Source organism: Anastrepha obliqua, chromosome 1 (assembly GCF_027943255.1).
Source record: "Anastrepha obliqua isolate idAnaObli1 chromosome 1, idAnaObli1_1.0, whole genome shotgun sequence".
Lineage (NCBI taxonomy): Eukaryota > Metazoa > Arthropoda > Insecta > Diptera > Tephritidae > Anastrepha > Anastrepha obliqua.
Window position 1 is genome coordinate 183021113 of NC_072892.1, and position 25704 is coordinate 183046816.

Consider the following 25704-nt stretch of genomic DNA (forward strand, 5'->3'; position numbering starts at 1 on the left):
AACATCTATCAAACAAGCCGAATGACGTCAGCTGTCAGCGGATGTCGCTCATCAAATAAAAAATTTAAATAATAATGACGAAATGAAAAAATACTGAATTTATGTGAATGATGTTGGAATGGCAAACGATTGCGATTTAATTTTCGTAATAGTATTCATCACAACCGCAGCTTACCTCCCATCGCATTCGGTGGTGTTTTAGTTGATAACTGTAACACCAACCAGGGGCCTTAATGAATAAATTTACCCAATATGTCCACAGAACTCATCACCGTAAATGCAACATTCAACTTTCAGCAATACTTCAAATGCCCTTTTAACCGGTGTCCATATGCTTAGAGGAAATTTGCCGTGATTTTATTTTCGAATTCTCTTGTTCATTTTCTTTGTGTTAGTATCCTTAGTCTTTTGTTTCTTTATTTTTCACGAATAATTTAATATTGTGTGCGCGTAAAAATTGTTATGCGGTTGAGCTGTCATCTACAGTGTTTACAAATTTTATTTTATTAAAGCAGTGGAGGCGTACCTATAAATACAAACACTTATGCAAATATATAAAAACAAGCACCATTATTATTTTATCAAGAGTTAACTCTATCTCGCATAGACAGATTTAACTTCGGAGTCGTAATAACTACCAAACAAAGAAAAATCTAAATTTCTGCACACATTTAGTAAAAAAAACTTATAATTTTAAAAAATTTAGAGTATTTGTATATTTTATATATATACGCCAAGCGAAATAGCTAAAAAATCTTTTTTGTAATAAAATAATCAGAAATAAAATCTTTTTACCCTTCGGCATAAGCGTAGAAAGCAAAAGTAAGAGTAAAAATGTTCACGGATTTATTTCGGCCTTCTATTGTCAAAATTTAATAATCTAAAAGTGCGAAAAGAAAATATATGTATGAGACGGAACTAAGATTCAATTAAATCTTAAGCAAGCAGTATAAAATAAATGCTTAATTTTAAGTCTTATAAAGGGTGATTTTTTAGCTTTTATCTTTTTAAACAGTTAGTTTAAACAGCTGATGCACGTTTCGTGTTTTGTTTCACCGTCAAACATCTTTTGTTTGGCCTATAATTTAACCATGAATCGTCTTACAAACGAACATCGCTTGCAAATCATTGAATTTTATTATAGAAATGCGTGTTCTGTTAAGAAAGTTTATCGCGCGCTTCTTCCATTTCTTGGTCAGTTTAATCGACCCACTGAAGCGGCTATTCAAGCTATTGTGACTAAATTTAGAACCAAATTTACATTATTGGACATCAAACCACCAACACGCTTACGTAGCGTGCGAGCTGAAGAAAATACCGCAGCTGTATCGGCCAGTGTTAATGATGACCATCAATTATCGATTCGTCGCCGTTCGCAGCAATTGGGCCTCTGTTACTCAACAACGTGGAAAATTTGCGAAAGGATTTAGGTGTGAAGCCTTTCAAAATACAGTTGATGCAAGAATTGAAGCCAAACGACCTACCGCAACACAGAATTTTTGGTGAATGGGCTCTTGGAAAGTTGGCCGACGATCCACTTTTTTATCGAAAAATTGTGTTCAGCGACGAAGCTCATTTTTGGATAAATGGGTACGTAAATGAGCAGAATTGTCGTTTTTGGAGTGAAGATCAGCCAGAAGAATTGCAAGAGCTACCAATGTATCCACAAAAGGTCACAGTTTGGTGCGGTTTATGGGCTGGAGGTATCAGTGGACCGTACTTCTTCAAAGATGCTGCGAGTCGTAACGTAACTTTGAATGGTGAGCGCTACCGCTAGCGCTAAATGATATCGAACTTTTTTTTGCCCGAAATGCAAGAGCTTGACTTGCATGACATGTGGTTTCAGCAAGACGATGCCATATGCCACACAGCACGCGTAACAATGGGCTTATTGAGAGGTGAGTTCGGTGAACATTTTATTTCACGTTCGGGACCTGTCAATTGGCCCCCCAGATCGTGCGATATAACGCCTTTAGATTATTTCTTGTGGCTCATGTCTATTCAGGCAAGCCTGCCTCAATTAACGCATTGGGAGACAACATTAAAGCATTTATATGTGAGATATCGGCCGAAACATTGGAAAGAGTATGCCAAAATTGGGCTAAGCGAACCATTTGAAGCGTAGTCGCGGTCAACATTTGCATGAAATAATCTTCAAATATTAAATTATATGGACTGTACTATCGATTTAAATAAAAATTTCATGCATTTTTCTGAATTTTACGTGTGTTTTTTTGAAAAGCTTTCCTATAGCTCTTAAAAAATCACCCTTTAGTTTGCATGCCCTCCTTTATTTATTGCAAATGATTCCAGTCGTCTTGGCATCGAATTCACGAGTGACTGAAATAAACTAAGGTCGATTTTTGCTCATTCCTCTTCACCAGCATTTTTAAGGTGCAATAGGCTATTAAACTCGCGTTCGCCTTCACAAATTTGCTTGCTAAGAATGCTCCAGCGGATCTCTATTGCATTTTGGTCTGGACTAACTGCAGGCCACTTGAGAACAAGAATATTTTTCGACACGAAAAACTCCCTTGTACGCTTAGCGCCGTGAATTGGAACATTGTTCTGTTGATACGTTCAAGACTCGCCGTGAAATCCTTTGGTGAAAATAAAACCAATATCCAAGACCTCTACATAATTTTCTGCGTTCATTTTATGCGAAATGAAAGAAATTGGGAACTTGCCACGGTAGCTAAAAGCATCCCAGGTCATAAGAGCGCCACCGTGGACGTTTAGGGAGTGCCCCGTTTGTCGTGGCTCGTGAATATCTCTCCAACTCTTCTGACAACCATCTTCTCTTCTTTAATTGCAATTCGTTACCGTAATATTACTGATGGCTGAAAGCTTGACGACAAAGTTGGCTTTGGTGTCTACTGTAAAAAGACAAAGTAAGCGCTTCGTGGCTTACCTTTGAACTATGTACCTTCAGAGAAATCTATATTAACGCCGATAGCCAAACGGCGATTAAATCTCCAATTCTATCATTGCTCGCAAATGTCGTGGGACTCTTAATGGTGGTGGAATGCAAACAAATCTTTTAAAGGTTTGACCATTAATCATGGTGTACTCTTCCAACAACGCATTGAGACAATATCAAAATTCGAGCCCAGCTATTGAAAAACCAAACCAAAAACATAAAAAAACATAATTATTGAGTTTTTTATTATATGAGTTTTTTAAAATGAATTATCAAAATCTGGGGAGCGTTGCATTCTAACCAAGTTTACAATAATAAAGGGGGCTAAATGGTAATGCAAAACAGGAATATTGTTGGAATGATTATTTTTTTATAGATAATTTCATGGCATGTGTTTTTTGAATATGATAACCGGCATATGTCCGCCGCACTTACGAGTTACAAGGTATATTCGATCAGTTCAATTTTCGTCTACTTTTTCCAATAAATGTGAATAAAAAATCTAAATGAGATCAATCAGCGAAAATGCGACGCAAACGATAGTAATTTCAATTCTTGCACGAGCTGTGTTTTATAGACATATTTTACTGCATTTTATCCTCGAGTTCAACCAATCAATGATTTAAAAATGGCCAAATATTGATTTAAAATTTGAAACCCAAAAGATTTAAGATGTGTGTTCAAAAGTGATGCCTAGATATCTTCTTCTTTGGCCGAATCCAAAACATTACGCCATCTAGCTCGGTTCGTTGCTCGCTGTCGCCAGTTGGTGACACTAAGTGCTGCCAGGTTATGCCTCACTTGATCTCCCCACCGGAGATTGGATCTTCCTCTTCGTCGTCGTCCCCCAATGGGTTCCCTCTCGAAGGACTGCCGTGTCGGAGCACTTTCGTTCATCATCGAGACATGGTCAAGCCAGCGCAGCCGCTTGCCAACTATGTCCACATCTCGGCATAGCTCATACAGGTCGCTGTTCCATCGAATACGGAACTTAACCTCGCCTACGCGAAGAGGGCCAAAGAGTTTTCGGAGAATTTTTCTCTCAAACGCTCCCAGTGCTCTCTCATCAGTGACCGTCGTCGTCTAAGCTTCTGCGCCATATACAAGGACGGAGATGATTAGCGTTGTTTTAATTTTTCGGGAGAGGGCTCTACTTCTCAATTGCCTTCTGAGCCCAAAGTAACACTTGTTATGGCTACCATGGGGGTCGTGGACAGCCCGATATGCCTATCCTCTCTTGAGAATGACGACACTGCAGAGCATTTTCTCTGTAGCTGCCCTGCATTTGCCAGAATCAGACTTAGGATATTGGGTTGCGATACACTGAGTATGGCCGAAGTTCATACTCTTCTTCTGCCGGATCTCTTAAAATTCATCAATGAATCCAAGAGATTTGTGGAAGAGTGACCTCAAACTAATCTATCCGTTTTTACCATCCACCTTCTATCTTTCCTATCTCTATTCTTTCTACTGATTTCTATCCGGGTGTAGTACAATGGTCTACTGACTGAGTGCTTGGACTTGTCCAACCCCCCACAAATCTAATCTAATCTAATCTAAACACTTGTTGGCAAAAATTATCCTTCGTTTAATCTCAAGGCTGGCGTCGTTCTGGCTGTTTACATTGGTTCCTAAATAAACAAAGCCCTTCACCACTTCAAATTGGTGGTTGCCAATAGTGACGTGTTGCCCAAGACGCAGTGACTATTTGTATGTTGACAGCAGGTACCTTGTCTTACTCTCGGTAATCATAAGACCCACTTTTTCTGCTTCCTTCTCCAGACTGGAGGACGCTGAACATACGGCGCGGTTGTTCAGGCTGACAATATCAATATCGTCAGCACTTGCCAATAGCATGACACTTTTGTAGTAAATAGATGTCAGTAGTTAATAATTCCGAAACCCCCTTTTTATATCATCTTTAACATTTACAATGTACAATTTTACACCTAGAACACGCGTTAAAATTATTGCAATTTATTTTGAAAATTGTCGATCTTTTAAAACAACAAATCGTAACAAACAACTTCGTAATTTTTTTGGTAAAAATAATCCTGCGAATGAGGTCGAGAAACGCGTTCGTTGAAAAAATGTCAAGAAATTGGTTCTGACGAGGATAGAAAACTGACTGGTAGACAAAAAACTGGGCATTCTGTCGAGAATATTGCTACTGTAGCGCAAAGTGCCGTTGAACAACATTCAACATCGATATCTCGACGTTCTCAACAGTTAGATATTCATGAATCGAATTTGTTCGGCGAATTTTACCTGTAGACCTGCTCTTGGTGGGCGTTTAAATGATGTCATTCTTCACATATAATTATTAAGAGTCTTATTTTGAATAAACCAGTGAAATCTGAAGGAATTTAAATTTTTACATATTTTATTTTAAAACATCTAGGCGCGTCTTTTGAAAGGCCCTGTTTATCCTTTCTGAAGTTGAAAACACAGTCCAAAAGGCTTTAAATTGTATTGCAAAATTTCTAACCGGGTATAAATATTTGCGTGATGCTAACGATTTTCTGACTTGTAATCAATATTTTATTATTGTATCTAAGTACTTATTTTCTTTTATAAATAAACTGTAACTGCCTAGGAAGTTACAAAAGGCAACCATTGTGTTTTTCTGTCCGTAGACGCGTGGACGTGTGTAAACTTTTACGTCATCAAGAGTTTTTGCCTGTGAACGTTATTGAAATCCACAAATACACCTTTTGCTTGCATAATTTGAAGTCGCTATGCCAACACATACGAACCGATTGCGGCCAGTAGCTCAGCCGGTGGGTCTAGAATCACTGTCAAGGCTCGAATTGTTGTTATCATTCTCGACGCCACAATTGCAAGAGTCAAAAGCAAAAGATCAAGCAATCAAACCATCAAAAAGGAAGCTGGATGTGAGAAGAGGCACTACAAAAAACAAACAAATAAATCTACATATGTGTGTGTCTAGCAGTTAATTGCCAGGCACCATATCGGGGTTGAAAAAATACTCCACTGATGTAAACAAGCTTTCATTTGATTGAATGGCTGATTGATGGTGTGGGTGAGGCTTTCATTTCATTGCTATGCTCCCCTGGTGTGGCGATAAGAGAGTTTGTATGGTTCCAGCTTTTGTTCCACCGCTGAATAGACGAGTGCACAGACCCATGTATTAGTTCGATGTATTTATTCGTATTTAGAAGCTGTAATTGAATTACGATTGCATTGTTATGGCCGCAGGCCAAGTGTAGGTAAATTTATGGGGTTTGTAACGGCTATAATCGTTTTCAAATATCAATTTTCACAAATGCATAACAAAACAATAACAGATGCTTGGAAATGAGATTGTTGACATGAGTTTGTTTTTGTTATTTCAAATACAATTTTCCGCTTCATTTAAAAAATTCTTTATATTTCGTTCAATTTCTCTTTATGTAACTGCAAATACTTTCCAGGCGATTATTAAAATGTCAACAAGTAAATTAACTTCTGAGTTTGTCTATAGATGTACCCAGTTCAATTTAAATAAATAATCTAATTATAATAAACCCATCATTATACTTTAGACTCATACCCCCAAATGGAATTTCGTGGCATTTTTGGTTTTTTTCTACTCAAACCCTTCGCAATCTATGATTAACGCGGTAGACAAAGGTTTTGAGGCTATGGTTCATTTAACTTTTCAATTTGTTAAACATTATATTTTCAGCTCATGTTTTCCCCGCACATATTGTTTTCCGATCTGGGGCCGGTTAAATTCTTGCAACGACCTTTATTCACTTCAAAAATTGTCTGCTAAGAAAATCAACCTCACTTACAACCAATTTACATTCTTTCCCAATACTTTTTGTAGCTCAAGTGTATTTTTTGTTGCTTTTTGTGTTTTTGACAAAAGTTCGCGACTTTGGTGTGATTTATAACAACCAGCGCGTATAATTTCGTGAACTCTCATAGCAGCCACCCTAACTTAATTACGATGAGGGTTAACGGGTAAGTCTGAAGTTTGCGAATTTGAGTAATTGCATGCACCCATATTTCTTTTACTTTCCACGTGCACAAGGTACATTTTTTTAGAGAAAATCACTTTTCACTTTCGCTAGAAAATTGCAGCGAAATTATTTACTCCGCAAGCCACACGCGTTTGCTATGTCAAAACAGGTCGTTAAGACCAAAATTACCGCAGTTGGTGTTATGCTTACATTATTTCAATTCACATTTATAATTCATGAGTCAAAGAACTGTTTACTTGTTTTTCAATTGGTATATAAATAACAGGATACCTCTGATATGGCTTAAGTTAATAAACGCCCCCTACCTTTCGCTAAGTTCCGCTAACGTAAACAACAGCCAAAACATGTGCTTTGTGTAGAACAATTCAAATTTGGTGATTCTTATTCATTTCATTTGCATTTACCCTAAATTCTTAGCCAGTGCGGCGTCTTGGCTCATTTCTCAGCAATGATAATAATTCTATAATTAAATTGTTATGGCAACTTTGTGTGGTTATGAGCCTTGGGTAACTGTAAATTACAAATTCGCCACAATTAAGCACACAATCGTACAACTTTAAATACATCTAAATCTATACATCCACGCATAGATACATAAATACACACATTGATACATAGACGATAGTCTGCATGTATACAGACGAGTATCGGGTGCTTTTTAAGGACATGAGAACTGATAATAATAATACAAAATTGAAATATATTCAATTCCTGCAAATCTGTACTGTGGGCATGCAACGTAGTTGTTCTACCAATTCTGCCTGGTTTGAAAGGCAGCTCTTCGGAAGGGCGATAATATCTCTACACTGGGGAGCATGCAAAGGAACATATAGAGCACATTTCACGTTATTTCCATCGTTGCTTAAAGTGCAATCAGGTTAAAGGAGGTTGGCCTCTACAGGTAATCTCTCAAGAGACGAAGTGGCCATTTTGGGCAGTTAACAAGATATTTCGCTGAACTTCCCTTCCTTTCTACCTGCAGACTGGAGTTTTTAGGGTCGTGCCAGGGCATTTTTTCCAAGTAGGCAGAATTGGAACAAGGGGAAAATCTGTACCGAGACTGTTACCTCTATCTTCATGACGGCTCCAAGAGGTATTTCTTAAAACTACCTAATACTGCTGGTGTTTTCCAGGCAGAACTCTTTACAATCCTGCAAGCATGCAAAATACTTAGGGAACGCGGGAGCGAGGGAGACATTAACATTTTTTCCGGACAAGGCTCTTACGACGCCATGTGGCAGATCAAAATTGGTCAACTCCTGTAAAGAGGAGATCAAATCTCTTAGATGTGCAGGTGAAATTTCTCTAATCTGGATTCCAGGACACAGGAACATAGAGGAAAATGAAATTTGTGATGAGCTTGCCAGAAAGGGGTCGGCTGAATTCGTCTCAGAAGCTACCCACCCGGCCAACGGCATCTCCCTGCCTGCTGTTAAAGGGGAGTTGGACAACTTATTTCTCAGGAAAGCGCAAGCCAGATGGAGCTCCATTCCGTCAAGTGCTTTTCCGAAAACTCTTTGGCCCCAAAACGCAGAAAGTCCTGGGAACTCCACGCCACTCAATTTCCAAATTCGTAGCTTACAGGTCATTGGGCAATCGGCATTCACACGGAAAAGCTAGGTTTATCATTTAATCTCCATAGCAGAAGCTATGGGGACCTTTCAGTCTTCGAGCCCTTTCTCTATAAAAATCCGGGCTTGGCAGCTAAGCGATTAAGGTCGCTGGGTGCTCTTTTCTTCGAAAGCAGGGACAGTGCTCAAACATAGATCCCATCAACTTTCTCCACTACATCAACAGCTCTGGTTGACTGTAGATATATGCCCGTTAGAGGTCTCATAATGGTATCAAAACAGCAGTTTAGTGCTACATGGGAAATGCCGGTCTGGTATTTCAACGATTTCATCTGCCCACCTAAGCCAAGATGCTTCTGCAAAATTTTCCACGTAGTCGAAAAGAAAAGGCCAACAAGTTGAGAGCAACGACGAACTGTCATTGCCCCCTCTTCTTCAATATTTCGTTCTAAGAACTTCCCGATCAGATTTCTGTTTTTTTTTTGAAGTAGATTGTCACGATTTGTAATCGTTGTTCTGGTGTTAAGCGAATCATGATGACTTTCATAACCTTACTGAACGTAAGTGACACAACTTGCCATTCCCAGCTGTCAAACTCTAGTTATCAATATCGATAGATCTCATGGAGCTAAACAAGCACCCGTTGTATCTTGCTTAGATACAGCTGGGAGTTCTCAGCCAATGATTTCAGAGTTAATAATTTCTTTGATGCAGATATTTTTATAAGCATTAATGCAGCTTACAAAGCTGAGGTTGCTTCTTGGTAATTTATTAAATAATTCACTTAAGGAAGATCCAATTTATTTATACTCGTGACTTCTCATTTAGCTGGCTTTGCAAGAAGGAACAGCGATGGAGTTTTACTAGAATACATACATACGAACGCAAATGCAAAGTCACTATATTATTAAAACTACGCAAATTGAGTTCTAAAAGAATTTGAACTTGGTTTTGCAACGATTCGTTTAAATTTCACTTTCTTATTTCAAATTTTGCAGGCGCTTAGAAAATAAAGTTTTACAGTAGCAAATAACAAATTGATGAAAATGCTCCACATTGTTATTTAATTTTTAGTATTGAGCATGAAAAATTATCGTTCGCCTCTTTACGGGGTCAATAGAAAACTTGTAAAACGCATTTGAGCGAAATAGCCGCTTAATCAAGAAGAAGACGGCATATATGTATATGTAAACGCCATACATACATACATATGTATATACACTCGCGGCCACGCAAACCTTACCACCTCACTTTTTTACTTGTTTCCCAATTATTGCGGTTTAATTTACCAAATCTTTCTGAAGCTTAAAACATACAAAATAGAACTAACTGCCTTTCTTGAGTAAAAATGATTAAGTTTTAACTATGAAGATCATTTTTCTGTTATAAGCATATTCGAGATGTTTTGTATTCAAATTCCTTGAATATCTGAGTAAGATTTGCATTTGTTTTATATATAAAAAATTTATAAATATTTGAGTAAATGCTCTAATTAATATGCTCAACTGCTTGGACGCTGGCAGGCATTGAAGCAATGAGGCTTTCAAGAATTTCGTTTGGAATTTCCTGTTCCAATACCTTAATTTTCAGTTCAGCCTTAAAGTTCGGTCTGAGTTAAGCCACTTTCTTTTCCATCGAGTGTCATAGAAGCTCAGTCGGGTTCAAGTCGGGAGAAATTCCTGACCACGCCATATGCGATATTCTGAAATTTGCAAACATTTTCGGCACCTGTAAGAAACAAAATTGTGACAGATGACACTTTTTTTAACCATAAACATGGGAATATGTTTTGGATTAAATAAAAACTTACCGATTTTGTCCAGAGTCGTCCTGAGAGTAGGTCTCAGAAGTATGCCAATATTGTTCATCTACGACGGGAACGCTACAATTGGCTACAACTACTCCATACTGTTGGGCGTTCATCATTTCATCAACAAAGAGAAAAATTAAGGTTAACACAAATAAGACCAAGTCTTTGCGAATCAATGTAAGCAACAGTACACAATTCGATTTAGGTGCAGAAATAGTAGAAGATATAAACGAATTTGACCATCTCGGGAGAATCCTCACGCCTGGCGGTGGTACAGCGTCGGACATTCAGCGAAGGATCTATAAAGCAAAATATACATTTGCTGGGCTATCACGTGTGTGGTGGAAGGTGGAATAAAGCGCTTAAAAGAATAACGAAAATTAGAATATTTGATGCCTACGTAAAATCTACGTTATTCAAACTTGGCATTTAAAGCAAGATTCGACTAGAAAACTACATTCCTTTGTATATCCGTATTATCCGTACTGGTGGCCACGACCCATCTCTAACCGTCGTCTATGGTGATTAGCTAAGCAAAAGCCAATTGAAAAACAGATCATGCGCACAAAATACAAATGGATTAGACACTCATTGCGAAAGAATACAGACGGAATAGTTCACTCAGCTCCGTGGAAGTCGTCAGAAATATGAGCCGGCCTAAATTATATTGCTCCTCCAGGTCTTTACTAATTTTTAAGGAATTTTAAAGCGATCCGTTAAACAAATCCTAGATCGACCATAGATTCGGAAAGATGTCTTGACTAGTTCCAACTCTGACGCCCTGAACGATCATCCTGGTTCATTTTTTTGAGTAATTTTATTACTACTGGATGGCTACATCCACGTTTTCTCGCTATCCCACGAATAGGGACTCGTTCTTTTTCTAAAGTAGGTTAGGTTAGGTTAGGTTGACCTGGCTGGCTGTTCCAAGAAGGAACTTGACCCTTACGTTTCCTTGTAGTAGACTTCTTGTAATAAGCCTGCGTCTTTTGCGAATCTAAGTAAGTTCTGAAGCTCTAACCCCGAGAGACATTCTAATCTCTCATATTGTTGAGCTCCTAAGCATTTCATTCGGGTTCTAGCTAATTCAGGGCAAGAACATAGAAGGTGTTCAAGAGTTTCACTCTCTTCTAGTTCTTTGCAAAATCTGCAGCTATCGTTGTTTACAATTCCCATCTCGTATGCTTGTGGCCTGTCAGTATAACTACGATAGTCCTGCTTTCCTTTCTAGACAGGGCTAGTACGAATCTGGCGTACTTATCTGCATTCTGTGTACACATGATTTTCGTGGTTTTGCAAGTGGCTAGATTATTCCACCTCCTGTCTATCCGTGTTTTCATGTCGCAGCGATGTCATTTTATATCTTTTTCAAAGGTTTCAGTATGTCGTTTTCTTGTTCGAATTGTATGTAAACAGCGCTTTTGGCAATTTCATCTAAAATTTCGTTTCCTGCAATGCCCTTATGTCCGGGTCCCCAATAGATATGCAACCGTCCGTCTGCGGCTAGTCTCTCTATGGCTTCCCTCGTCCTAAGAACGTTTTTAGATGAAATTTCAAATGACTTTATTGCTTTTATTGCCGCTTAACTGTCAACGTATATATTTATGTTTGATTTCCTCGACGTCCTTGCTAGTGCTATTTCTGCAGCCTTTCCTACCGCAAGGGCTTCTGCTTGAAAAATACTGCAATGGTCAGGGAGCTTAATTGGCCGTCTGATACTCAGCTCTGCGCGATAAATCCCTGCACCTACTCCATCCATCATTTTCGAGCCGTCAGTAAAAATTTTGATCAGGAGTTATTTACTTAAATAAAGAATTGGTGCGTACACTTCTATCAAGTGTTTGGCCGAGCTCTTACATCTTGATGTAAATGCTATTAGAAAAAACTGTTTCTATAATTTTTCTATTTCATGCACGGAGATTCAAGCCACGCACTCCCTAATGGTAGTCAAGCACCAACCCATTCGGCTACGGCGACCGCCCTAAAATACACTTGACAATATTTTGCGCTTAAAAAAAAAGCACTTGCTTAGACCAAACCAATTGAAATGTATATTTGCGCGAAACAAAGACTGGTTTACTGGTAAGGTTTACGTGGCCACGAGTGTATATGCAAGCATAAAAATGTGTATGAAGCGGAAATATTTCGAGCTCGAATCATGGATCGCCCACAGAAAGAATATATGTTTGTATGAAAAATACTCGTAAATACACAACAGCCAAAAGTTCAATATTCCCAACTCAATCACCCTGACCAACCCACTCGTAGACGAAAATATGACGTAGAAAGACGTGTAACCAAATATTTCGCGAGTTGCTTATGATTTTTTTATTACCTACTTTCAAATTTGGCAGCAATAAACTTGACTTTTAAAGCAAATAACTTGCAGCAGCACAGCACTCACACTTACATACGCACACCTACATCCATATACACAGGAGCTCTGCACAAGAGGGCTACTGCATAGCGTTTTTAAATGTGTTAAAGGCTTTTTGAAAACCAAATGTACTAAAAGGAATTGTATGAAGGGAGGGTCAAGTTTTGTTTTTTTATTTTAAAGCATAGCTGTTTCACTTTTTTAAAAATCCGTGAGCTTGACTTGTTTACAGTAGCACAGAAAACAACCTAGGTGACATATCACGCTGAAATTTGCCATGTAAGCTTATAACAGTCCTACCAAAAAAAAAAATTTATTTTTGCCATATGTCATCCGCGGACCGTTTTATTGATACCGTCTCGTTCATATTTGAGCAGAAGTATAAGCAAAATCTCTTAATCTGATTTTTGAAAATTTTAATATTTACTCTGCCCTCCTTTTGCTTTCTTACAGGCATGGCCCATGGTAAAGAAGTCCTTCGAGTTTTATCCCAACAATGCACTCGCTGACGTTCATGTAATTTCAGGTAAGTCATTTGTTACACCAACGCTTGCCGCTACATACACACAGGCTAATTCAATTAAAGTCGTTTTTCCAACGTAGAACTTCACTTAGGAGACTCTATTAGGACAAGCCATTAAAAGTTTTAACCTTCTTGAAAATATTATAATAAATATGCTAACATCACTTGAACGTCCAGGTATGCAGACAGCAGCTTGTAAATGCAACTTTTCTCACGGCTTCACATTGATCAAGAAGCAGCAGCATGGAAGCACTCATGGAAGCACTCATGCTGCTCGTTTTCCATGTGTACCTGCATAAGTGAATAAAAAGCCTTATCCGTATTTATGAAGCTTTTTGTTTCTTCTGTGCATCGATTGCATATTTTAAGGCGCAGCTATTGCACACACATGAGTATCTACTTCAATATGCTGGTTCTACTGAAAGTTCAAAGTTCAAAGATGCCTTCCCACCTTATTACCCTCCGAGTTGTTGGTGGCTCTTCAAAATTCTTCTCAAGTGCAAAGCAAATACGCATTTAGCCATTTATGTATGGGAACATTTTAAAATACTGTAATAATTTCTGTTATGTATTTTACTTCTGTTATTTTATTTATGTTTTTTTATCTCAAGAGTTTCCTGCTGCGATACTTTTGCTTCTGTCTCCAGGCGAAATCTACTGACTTCAAGTTTTTAGTACAACTACATTTATTAAAATTGAATTATACTTATACATATACAACGTAACGGGAACTCTTTAGAAGTATGCTTCTTTTTTAGAAATAAAACACAAATAACCAATTGACTGTTGTATTTTTTGTTTTTAGAAATACTCATACATATAAAGGGTCCGCCATATAACTTTACGGAATTAAAAATGCTATAAAAAAGAAACTACTCAATATTTTTCCAAACTGTTTTTTTATTTTGAAGTAAAATCCTTCCGGTTAATGATGAAACACAACTTCATTCATATGGCTGCCTCAGCTAGCCATGCACCATCCCATACGATCGGTCCAATTTTTCAACACGTTTTCGATTGTATTGTTGAGAACGACGGTGAACTGATGTTCCTGGTGATTCACGAACACTCTCGGCCACAGCAGCAATATTTTCGGGTGTACGCACGGTTTTTGGTCGGTCACGCGTTGGTTTGTCAATAAGCAACCCAGTTTCTCTTACTTTTTTCGCAAAGTAACGCACATACGCTTCATTCGGTTCTTTTCTTCTTCCCATTGACGTACGTAATTTTCGTACACATTCTGCAACATTACCATGATTTTCAAAGTAATGTCGCAATATTTCCCAGCGTTCTTTGAGCGTATACACAACCATTTTCGTTCAGCGGAAGAATAAAACTAATTTTCTAGTTCAAATCCGTAACGCTAGATGACGGGCCCTGTATATATATATAATTGGCGCGTACACCCTTTTTGGGTATTTGGCCGAGCTCCTCCTCCTATTTGTGCGTCTTGATGTTGTTCCACAAATGGAGGGACCTACAGTTTCAAGCCGACTCCGAACGGCAGATATTTTTATGAGGAGCTTTTTCATGGCAGAAATACACTCGGAGGTTTGCCATTGCCTGCCGAGGGGCGACCGCTATTAGAAAAATGGTTTTCTTAATTTTGGTGTTTCACCGACATTCGAACCAACGTTCTCTCTATGAATTCCGAATGGTAATCACGCACCAGCCCATTCGGCTACGGCGGTCGAGAGAAATACTCATTAGTTATTATACAATAATTTCTAGCAACGGCTAGTCTCAACTGCGTCTCATGAAAACCAATCATTCGCTTCAATTCAGTACCACTGTTGTCAGCTTAGTCGGCCTTATCTCGCTAATAGGATTTGTATTGGAACCAAAGAGAATCATTTGCCATTGACGGTAGCTTTGCCTCTAACTCGGTTAAGAACAAAAAGCATTTGCTCACTGGTGGCTCCGGTGTCTAACGGGATCTTGAGAGTCGGTCATTTTATTTATTCCCGTATCCATTTATACACAAATAAGACGCATTGCTAATGCGGTCTAGCGCTGCGAAAGTTGGATGCACGAAATGTAAAAATGGCAAACTCTGTGCAACACGCAACAGAGAAAGCCGCCAAGATGGCATCCCTACTTTGCAGACTGATGCAAACATTGGGGGACCAACCCAAATAAAACGGGAAATAATGATGCCTACCACGCTCTCTGTTTTCTAATACGGAGCTGAACTGTTGGCAAATGTGCTAAGGGCAAATCAGGAGTGTAAGCTCCTAGCATCGGTACAGGCGAACATAGGGTGATGCTGCTGAAGATGGTGCTGAACCCACTTTTTTCCAATGCATGCGTTGGGAACAAGAACGCCGAGTGTTGGTAAAGCAGTCGGTCACATAACCACTGAAAATGTAATCGACAAGATGCTAACCAGCGAGGAAACGTGGGAAATCATCAGTGGTTTCGCAGAAAAAACTCTCCGGATGAAAAAGCGGGACCTGAACGTGGGCTCGCAAACATAGATCTGAAGTGACCATCATTTGAGTGGCATTTTTGCTGATTAGGCTCAGTTAGATTTATTATTGAATTTTATTGGAAAAAGTAGTCAAAAATTGGACTGATCGAATGGGCCATGTAACTCGTAGCCTCGACAGGCATATGCCGGATATTATACTGAAAAAATAAATCTGATGAAATTATCTAATCTGGTAGAAATATATGTTAAAAAGTGTATCCCAACAATAGTTCTGTTTTGCATTATCTTTTTAAGTTCTTAATCTCTTAAAAAACACCCTTTACATATTCATGAGTGTTTTTATGTATGTATACATAGGTATAGGCATATATTATGTGTAAGCATTGAAATATCATAATATTAACCAATGTATTTGAGAATAAAAACTAAAGGAAATTTTCATACGCATGCATTTGAAATCACTGAGATCGGAAACTCCTTTCGTTGTTGCATACGAGTATTGTTATTAGCGTACTAAAGACATCGAATTAGACGGAAATTCTATACAAACAAATCCCACTAGGCGAACCGCCTAGAATGTCTGAAGAAAATTGGTGTGAATATACAGTGGCGGTCACAAACTTACCACTCTATGTCACAAATACATTATTTCATAGCTTTTATAGCAAAATTAAAATATCTACTACTAAAAATTTTCTTGGAGAGTTGCTTAAGTGCCGCTGTAGTCGGTATACTCGTATGTTACAGTCATTTATTCTAATAAAACTCGTTTATATGCAAATACTACCTGTTAGAGCTGGACTTTCTTCCCTGTAACTTAATTCAGCTGATTATATTTCTTATCTAATCTATCGTAGGATTACTTCTACTAGCTCAGAATAATAACACAAATTTAGTTATAAATCTTATTCGGCATAGGAAATCACCTGGAAGCACAATTGAAGCATATTCGATGATCTACCATAAAAAGGTGGTTTACAATGACAACTGACAAACATATTCCGAAATGTGGTAATGCAAAAAATTTAAAGCAACGGCCCAGAATGTGAAAAACCACACCAAGACAGGCTGAGTTGATGTGCAGAAAGAAGAAATGCTATACAGTGCCCAATTCGTGACGGTACTTATCCTTGGTGTAAAGTAGCATGAAATCCAGCTTTAAGTTTACTGATGATTAGTTACAAAGCGTGTATGAAGTGTGTTTGAATTGAGCGAGCGATTTTTATAAAAAGTTATAGAGGGTGAAAAGATTGGAAGTACCTTTTCCCAGAGGGTGTTTTGACAGATCACGCGTGACTAATGGCAAACTGAAAAAAATTGTTTTTTTATTATTCATTGCGATTTGATCATGCAAAGGCAACGTTTACACATCGTACAATTGTATTATGAAAACCAACACTCTGTGAAAAGTGTTCATCGCGCGCTCAGGTCAACTTAAGGTGTACAGCAATGTGACCCATTTTTAGCTTAACGGCTACATCAATAAGCGAAATTCCCATATTTGGGCTGAAGAGCAGCCCGAAGCCATTCAAAAACAGCCCATACTTCCATTGAAAATAACCGTTTGATGCGGCCTGGAGGAATCATGGGCCCATATTCCTTGAAAGACGAGACGATCATCCTAATATTTGGCGCCAGAAAGATGGCGATACTTGCCATTACAGCCCGTGAAATAATGGATTTACTGTGTTGTCGTTTCGGTGACCAATTTATCACTCGTGACAGACCTGTGGATTGGCCACTAAGATCGTGTTATATCACACCTTTGGACTTTTATTTAAGGGGCATGTAAAGTCTAAATGCTTTGTAGATAAACCAGCTTTGGCATTAACTTACTAAAGTTAATCACGAGATACCGACCGGAGTCTTATAGCGAGACATTCTAAATTAGTGTTTACGGATGGCAGAATTGCGGCACAGTTGCGGCCGGCAACATTTATCTTTAAAAAATAAATGTCATGAACGGTTCTACACAAAAATACTAAACATTGCCCAACCAATTGCAATTTTTTTTTTTTTTCAATTTAAATTCCGATACCTCTAAATTGATCATAATAATATTGAATATTTCGAAATGCAAGTAACCAATAAACACAACCGTTTCGTAGAAATATTATATGTTACAAGGTGGCGCAAAATTAATCGCTCTATAACTGAATATACATATATAATATGATAAATTATAATTTTTGCAAACAGCAGCGTACGTCAGTCACATTTGACACTTTCAAACTAGGCAACTGCAATATACAAAAAGACAAGCACTGGAGCGCATGAAGGTCAAAATAAAGATTTCCATCACTCAAAATCATTTTTATTTTGATTTAGTAAAAAAAGTTTCAGAAAACAAAATTCGATGCTTCATTTTGCGCCTCTTTGTATTACTCTACTTCCTGTTTCCATTTCGTTTTTTCTGTACTATTTACATTTCCAAAGCCGTCAACATATTCTGATTAGTTCAACAGCCACGTGTGGGTATGGATTTTAACGAACCTATTTGTTCAGCGCGCTCAAGCCACACGAGCGGTTTGTCGTTGGTTCTTTATTATTATTTTTATTTATTTTACTTATTTTTATTATTTACTTTATATTTATTTTTGTTCGAACTTGGTTTATTTTAGGCGAAATATGTGACCATAATTTTGTTTGCGCAATTATCCTATTTTGAATTAAAATTGCACTCTTTTAAAACCACTTCAATTTGGTACATTTTTAGCATTTTTTTCTATTCTTTCGTCCCTCGATAAAAATTCATGGCTATCGTCCATCCACATCCAATTCGCCCCTCCCTCTGTCATAGTTATGGCTGTACCAATTGCCGTAAGTCACTGCGATAGTACTGAGACAAATCAGCTGATTGTTAAATTCAGCCTGATTCTGCTATTTTGGTAAAATTATTTTGAAATATTTGAAAATATGCTTCTAGTTACAGATTTCGAAATTTGTACACTCATCCGTGCTAGTTATTTATTCATTTATTTACTATTATTTATGTAGTCTAAGAACACAAGCTTCATACAGACTAATTACAATAAAAAGTAGAATAAAAGTACGTTCACATATGCAGTGACTAGTAATAAATCCACAAAAATGAATCTACCCATTACATTACAGATTAGCTGCAAAATTGCAGCTGATAGTCAAGAAAAATGTTTGAAAGGTTTTTCTTCATAGAAATTGGTTTAGTGGAGTATTTTAGTGTATTTGGTTTGTTTAATTATTAATAATGATATGAAAAAGGCAAAGAGAAGGAATGGTTAATGATTGCGCAATTTTCTGCTGGTATTGGCAGCTGGAGGAGATTGCAGAAAAGTATGGTTGCAATACACATGGGAAATTCGATATTACATTTTATAATAAGCTATAACAAGCCGAATCCACTATGGGCACCCGTTTTTTCTGTGATACATAATTAATATTATCTTTTTAAAATTCATTAGAATTATGTCTACAAACCCCTTTTCTTTGCCGGCGTTCATTTTATTTAGATTTTATTTTTACGTTTCTGCTTACATTCGTAACAATAATTATCGATAACAGAGAAAACACGGTCTTGTACAGCAAAAAGTATATTTATAATCTGAGATTATTTTATAATTAATAATTATAATTTATACACTTTTCGACGATGAAAAATCTAGTTGGACAGAAGCCAAGATTTAATTAAATTCACCTGAGGCTCGAACAAGAGGAGCATTACGAAAGTACTCCGTTTTACATTGATTTCCATAGAAAGGTAAAAAGCTGCGAAGATTACACTGCGGTACTAGGTTAGGTTAGGTTGACCTGGCTGGCTGAAAGCCATCACATAGGCCTATTGATTCTTAGTGTGACCAGATGGAGCTAGACCCTTACGTTTCTTTGTAGTATACATACATCTTGTAATACGTCTGCGTCTTTTGCGAATCTAAGTAAACTTTGGAGCTCTATCACCGAGAGGTATTCTACCTTCTCATATCGTGAAGCTTTTAAGCATTTTAATCTGGTTCTAGCTAATGCAGGGCACGAACATAGAAGGTGTTCTGTCATTGTATATCTTTTTCAAAGGTTTCAGTATGTCGTTTTCTTGTTGGAATTGTATATTATGTAAACAGCGCTTTTGGCAATTTCATCTACAATTTCGTTTCCTGAAATGCCCAGATGTCCGGGTACCCAATAGATATGCAACCGTCTGTCTGCGGCTAATCTCTCTAGACCTCCCTGCTTTTTAGAACATTTTTAGATAAAATTCCATATGAGTTTATTGCTTTTATCGCAGCTTGGCTGTCAAAGTATATATTTATTTTGGAGTTGCTTGATGTCTTCGCGAATGCTATTTCCGCAGCCTTACCTACAGCAAAGACTTCTGCTTGAAAGATACTACAGTGGTCAGGAAGCTTAAATGGGTGCCTGATGCCTTAACTCTGCGCAATAGATCCCTGCCCCTACTCCGTCTAACATTTTCGAGCCATCTTTCCTTTTTCCATCCCTCTTATTCTATTGTTGTTCGGAATTTCTTCACCCAATTGCATTTCGGAGTCATATATCCGTTTAGACCCTACAACTAATGCCTATTGAGCTATGTGCGAATGTTTTAGAGGTAAATTCGCCTGTCGCGCTGAGTCTTACGACAGATTTAGCTGCTGGACATTCCATCGGAATATCAATCGGTGACAAGTTGAGTATTCTTTCAAGCTCTGCCGTTGGAGTAGTTCTCAATGCACCTGTTGTACAGAGTGCACCAAGACGTTGAATACTTTCCACAGGCTTTTTTATATGTCGGTTTTCTTAGCGCAGTCCACCACACCAGAGCACCGTATAGTAATATTGGCTTTACTATAGCTGAGTAGCAACAATACATTATAGCAGGAGATAGACCCCAAATAACTCCCAGCACCTTTTCACATGCGTATAGTGCGTTGCTGGCCTATTTCTTCCTCTCTAATATAGGGTCCGCCATATAACTTTACGGAATTAAAAATGCTATAAAAAAGAAACTACTCAATATTTTTCCAAACTGTGTCTTTTATTTTGAAGCACAATCCTTCCGGTTAATGATGGAATACAATTGCATTCATATGGCTGCCTCGGCTCGCCATGCACCATCCCAACACATTTTGGATTGTATGCGGCTGTCAATTGTTGCTGGTTTGTTGGCATAACACTGGTTTTTGACGGCACCCCAAAGATAATAATCCAACCCAGTTTCTCTTCCTTTTTTCGCAAAGTAACACACATACGCTTCATTCGGTGCTTTTCTTCTTCCTATTCCTGTACGTCATTTTCGTACACATTCTGAAACACTACCATGATTTTCAAAGTAATGTCGCAATATTTCCCAGCATTCTTTGAACGTATACACAACCATTTTCGTTCAGCGGAAGAATAAAACTAATTTTCTGTCAAATCAGATGAAAGCTAAGTGTTACCATTCTTCAAATAATACCTAGTTCAAATCCGTAACGATAGATGGCGGGCGCTGTATATTATATACACTGCGGTACTATACTTATATTGAAATGAATTATTTTCAAAGGAAATGAGCACTCAATACTACAATTGGTGATGTATATTAATAAACAAATGAAAGCGAGAGGGCTGATTTTCTTAGTTTCAAAGACTTTAGGTTAATCAAAAGCAAAAAAGATTTATATGTCGGAATTGGTTCAACAAAACTCAATGAACGTAGAGCGTATTTTAGAAAAAATTTTTGGATCTGTTCAATTCTGTTATATAGATTTTGTGGCTTGGTCTCAAAATGAAAGTAGCGGATTCCAAATTGGAAAGAAGCGAAAGCCGTATATAATAATTTGAGAATATATTTCGCCTCACAAACCCTTTCAAAATAATATGACTTATATGAGTGTCTAATAAAAGAAAAGCTACTCGAAGAAATAACGCCGAGATATTCAATTTCATCTCACTTTTGCGACAGAGAAATAAAGTATTATATAAAATTAAAAAACTAAATTCATCCTCAAGCAAATTTTTTTACACGAAGTAGTATTTCATATCGAATAATTCTTTGTAGCCTAAATATCTACTTGTAAAACATATATGTATGTATGTATACATGTATTCAACTCTATTCTGGCATTGTACATGAGCACGCATTTTACCACTAACTGGTGAATCATATTCTTGGACGCACTACTGGCATTTCTAACAAAAAAACAACAAATTGCTAACTCGTATAGTCAATTACGGTTTCCCGCATGAAGTATTTACAAATCATTATCGCTAAGTGAAACATAATAATTGAATCAGCATAGAGACAAACTAAATCCAAACAATTTGGTGAGCATACACTTTCACATATGTATGTATGTATGTATAAATGCATATTTACGAGGTGTGGCAATAGGTCCGGAAAGTTCTGAAAGTTGTTAAGTAAAAGCAAATTAAATAACGAGCAATTAAGTTTACTAGCGACCTACAGCATTGCCACCATCTAATACTGCTCAATGACTCAAACTTATCCCACTTCCCGATTGGAAGTAGACTTGGTAATACTCAGAATTGAGCACGTTCAGCACCTCGGTCACAGCTTCCTTGACCTTCTGAGTTTCCTTGAGGTGCCACTTTATCGTGGGAAATAAGTAAGAGGAGCAGGGCTCGGTGAGCGCGGGAACTAGAAATGTATTTTTTTGCCAAACGCTTTTCGCATGAAAGAGATCCTATAATTTCAGCGAGTTTGGCTCGTACACGCAAAGTGAGTGCTCGCAGCCGCTCCAACATGCCAAGATCGAACTGTCCATTTACTGTACGCCTGGCAGAAACATATTTTCGATAAACCACGCCGCAGGTATCGGAAAGCAATCAGTATATCTTTAATCCCTGTTTGGAAACTATCGCTTACTTTTTCCATCCACTTCTGACTTTGTTTACTGGTCTCAAATAACCAGGTCTCACCTCCAGTCACTATCCTATGCATGCAATATCCACTGTCGCTCAGAATGCAGAACAACAAATCCTCGCAGAAAAAAGTTCGATCATATCCACGTCGTCCCTAAAAAGTAAAATAAAAATCAAAAACTCAAACTTCAATTGGAACCCAAATAAGGTTCCTTTTTTTCACATATATATGTGCCAACAAATTCTGGGGTGTGTCAATTCCCAAAATACAACTAAGTTCCCGGTTCTTATTTTTCATCAAGCATTCAATAAGTTAGCAATACTTACAAAAAAATGATTTTCCCGTGTTCATTTTATTCTTCAGCACCTCATCTAACCACTTTGTAGTGGCTCATTGAGGCCATTTGAACTTCGGACCCAACTTATTAGGGAAGGTCAACAAACAATACCGCAAACAGCACGTGCAACCTGCGTGCGGTCATGCTCGTAAAATCTGATGGAACGCTGTTTCTAGCCAAATAACACACGAATATTATTCGATAAGAAGAATGTGAATGGGTGGGGACATGATGTGATGTGCCACAATGAACAGCTGTTGACAAGCAGGGCATTTACTATTGACTATTATTATGACGTCACAATATGTGATACGCATAAAGTTGTTATATTTATGGCAATTGCATATAAACTAATAAAGCACTCACGTGTGTATTACAATGTCCACACATACGTGCAAGTAAATTCGCAGCAAATGTATTTTAACTCCAACCTCTTACAAAATTTGCTTTTTGTAGGTGAGTGTGAATTTCATGATAAGAGGCTAAAGATTTGTCGCGAAAAAAGCAATAATATTAGTAGCAATAAATCAGTAATAAAATGGAACTTCAAAGATGCTATCAACACAGTATGCCCAGCTGCAAGATTAGCTGAATTACATATATTGCAGTATATACAGTCTGCCTAATAGAAACGTGACCGCCTTAACTTAGAAACTATTTAACCAATTCGATTCAAACAAACTACATTGTATGGACTTATAATATTTATTATACGCAACATTTTGAATAAATGTAGCTCCGCCATTAGCTGTAATGGCTTCACATATTTGAGCCATACTTCGTGTTAATTTCTGCGAAAGTTGTGGAAGTTATCGGCTCCAAATCAGCCGAATGCGCCTTGATAACTGTTTGAGCATCTCCATTTGTTTTCCTTTGAGTTTTTGCTTAATTATTGGGCAAACAGTTTCAACAGGGTTGCCATGAGGCGACTGCGAAGGCCAATCCAACATTTCAATCTCATTTTGATGTTTCCACTCTACACATCGTCGGCTTCGATGGTTAGGATCGTTGTCTTCTTATAAAATCCAACGGTGGCTAGTTCTTCCTGGTGCATTTACTATATCAAAACATTTCAAATTGTCGGTAAATTCAAATAAAAGGCCAAAACCTTTATGGCAGAAGTAGTCCCAAGCATGAACCTTAAATGGATGCTTAACAGTTCGTTGAAATTGCCAGTTGCCAACAATACAGCAGGACTAGCATATGCAACTAATCGCCCAAAATGAAGTTTTATGCATGAATATTACGTTTGCCCAGTTCCGATCTGAATTTGCCTTAGCCCATGCAAAGCTATTTTCAATGTCTGATAATGAAAGGTACGGTTTTTTCAATGTGCTCCGGAATTTGAGGTCTTCTGCACGTGAACATCTTCGAATCGTGTCTTTGGATATATTAACACCACTGCTTAAGCTTCACCCAACGATTTGACACTCACAAATCAATGATCTTCGGATTTTGCTTTGGAGAGGCAACTATATTTTTTGGGCCTCCTCCGACGAAGTCGACAACGTTTGTAACTTTGATATACCGTTGCACCCATTCGCTTATGAACGTCTTTAACTTCTTTAAATATTTTGCTGTAGATACACGTGACATTTTTGGACCTATTGGGTGTGTACATAGGAAAACTGCCTCAAATCGATTGTCACACGTAGAACTCATTTTGTAAAATCAACGTACATTTTCTAAATTTCCCACAAAACTAACAAATTGCACAACGCGTATTACGAAAATGATACGCCTATTTATCAGCATTTACATTTTTTTTAACAGAGCTCTAAGTTTGAGTTTTGCCAGCCACGCTTGAGTTAGACAGACTGTATTAGTTCTTGTTTATGTGAAGGGGAAAAAAGCAGGAGTTGCTACTTGTGAAGCACAAAAAATTAATAACACATCTGTTTTGCTAGACACAAACATACATACAGACACTCAACCAGAATTTAGTTTTGGGGGGGGGCCTGTATAAAATTCTACCAATGCTTCGAAAAAATTAATATTATAATAAGATTAAAAAAAATTATGTTCCATAGAAAGTGTTTGCTAAAAAAATTGTCTTGTGAATTAAAACCAATATTGCATCGAAGATATTAAGATAAAAATACCTTTTGGTTGTAAGTTGTTATTTGCTTTATTTAATATGATCTATTCTTTACAATTACTACAAAAAGTCGATTTGGAGTAGTCATAAAGTGATTCAAGGTAGATTAATGAAATCGTGAACGAACTAATAAAATTGATTATACTGGTATGTTGAAGTTGTTTTCCATTCTCATACACCTTTTTAATAATTGTTAATATTTGGCAGTGCATCATTGGCCCAATTTAATGACTTTAGAAACAGTTGTTTGTTCTTTCCTCCGCATTCATTATTATTTTGTATGAGCGGAGCTGGGCGTTTGTATGCATTCGAATAAAATGACCCAGCCAACGAAGCCGCTGGATCTTTATTCACTGCACTATGTTTATATCGCCGTAAAGCAAATAAATCTCATTGTTCTATCGTCCGCGCTATTTGTTGGCGCCAACGTACAAAGTCCCAAAAATTTTCCGCAGATTTTTTCTCTCGAGCACTCCAAAAGCCGCCGCACTAAGTCTTAGGTCCCGTCCTGTATACTATATTTACAGCTGATATGCCCAATTCAGAAGAAGTAGAAGTAGCAACTTTTGCTGATGATACAGCATTTATCGCTTATAGCGAGTCCCCTGTAGAAGCTTCATATCTTTTGCAAAATCAACGCCAAACCGTAACTCGACTTAGTCTGAAGCCCATTTGGACCTACGGAATACAGCTTCGGGGAACTGCTAGCAACTCCAATGTGTAGATCTTGCAGCGTTATCAATCAAAAACATTACGAAACCTTGTTAATGCCTCTTGGTTTATTGCCAATGAAGCTCGTCATAACGACTTATG

At 37.7% G+C, this 25704-nt stretch overlaps 1 protein-coding gene across 5 annotated transcripts in view; it reads left to right on the forward strand.

Annotated features, from left to right (window-relative positions):
• The window catches only part of LOC129235596 (corticotropin-releasing factor-binding protein), a 63642-nt gene that overhangs the window by 30509 nt on the left and 7429 nt on the right, over window positions 1–25704 (forward strand). For 4 of the 5 annotated variants that reach the window (XR_008581594.1, XM_054869516.1, XM_054869514.1 and 1 more), the window contains exon 4: window positions 13121–13193. Coding sequence is in view for 3 of the 5 variants with exons in the window: in XM_054869516.1 (XP_054725491.1) it covers window positions 13121–13193 (73 nt within the window). In the remaining 2 variants the exon portion in view is untranslated. Of the gene's footprint in view, window positions 1–13120; window positions 13194–21776; window positions 21898–25704 lie in introns of those variants that run through there. The other variant, XM_054869517.1, reaches the window with a different exon arrangement.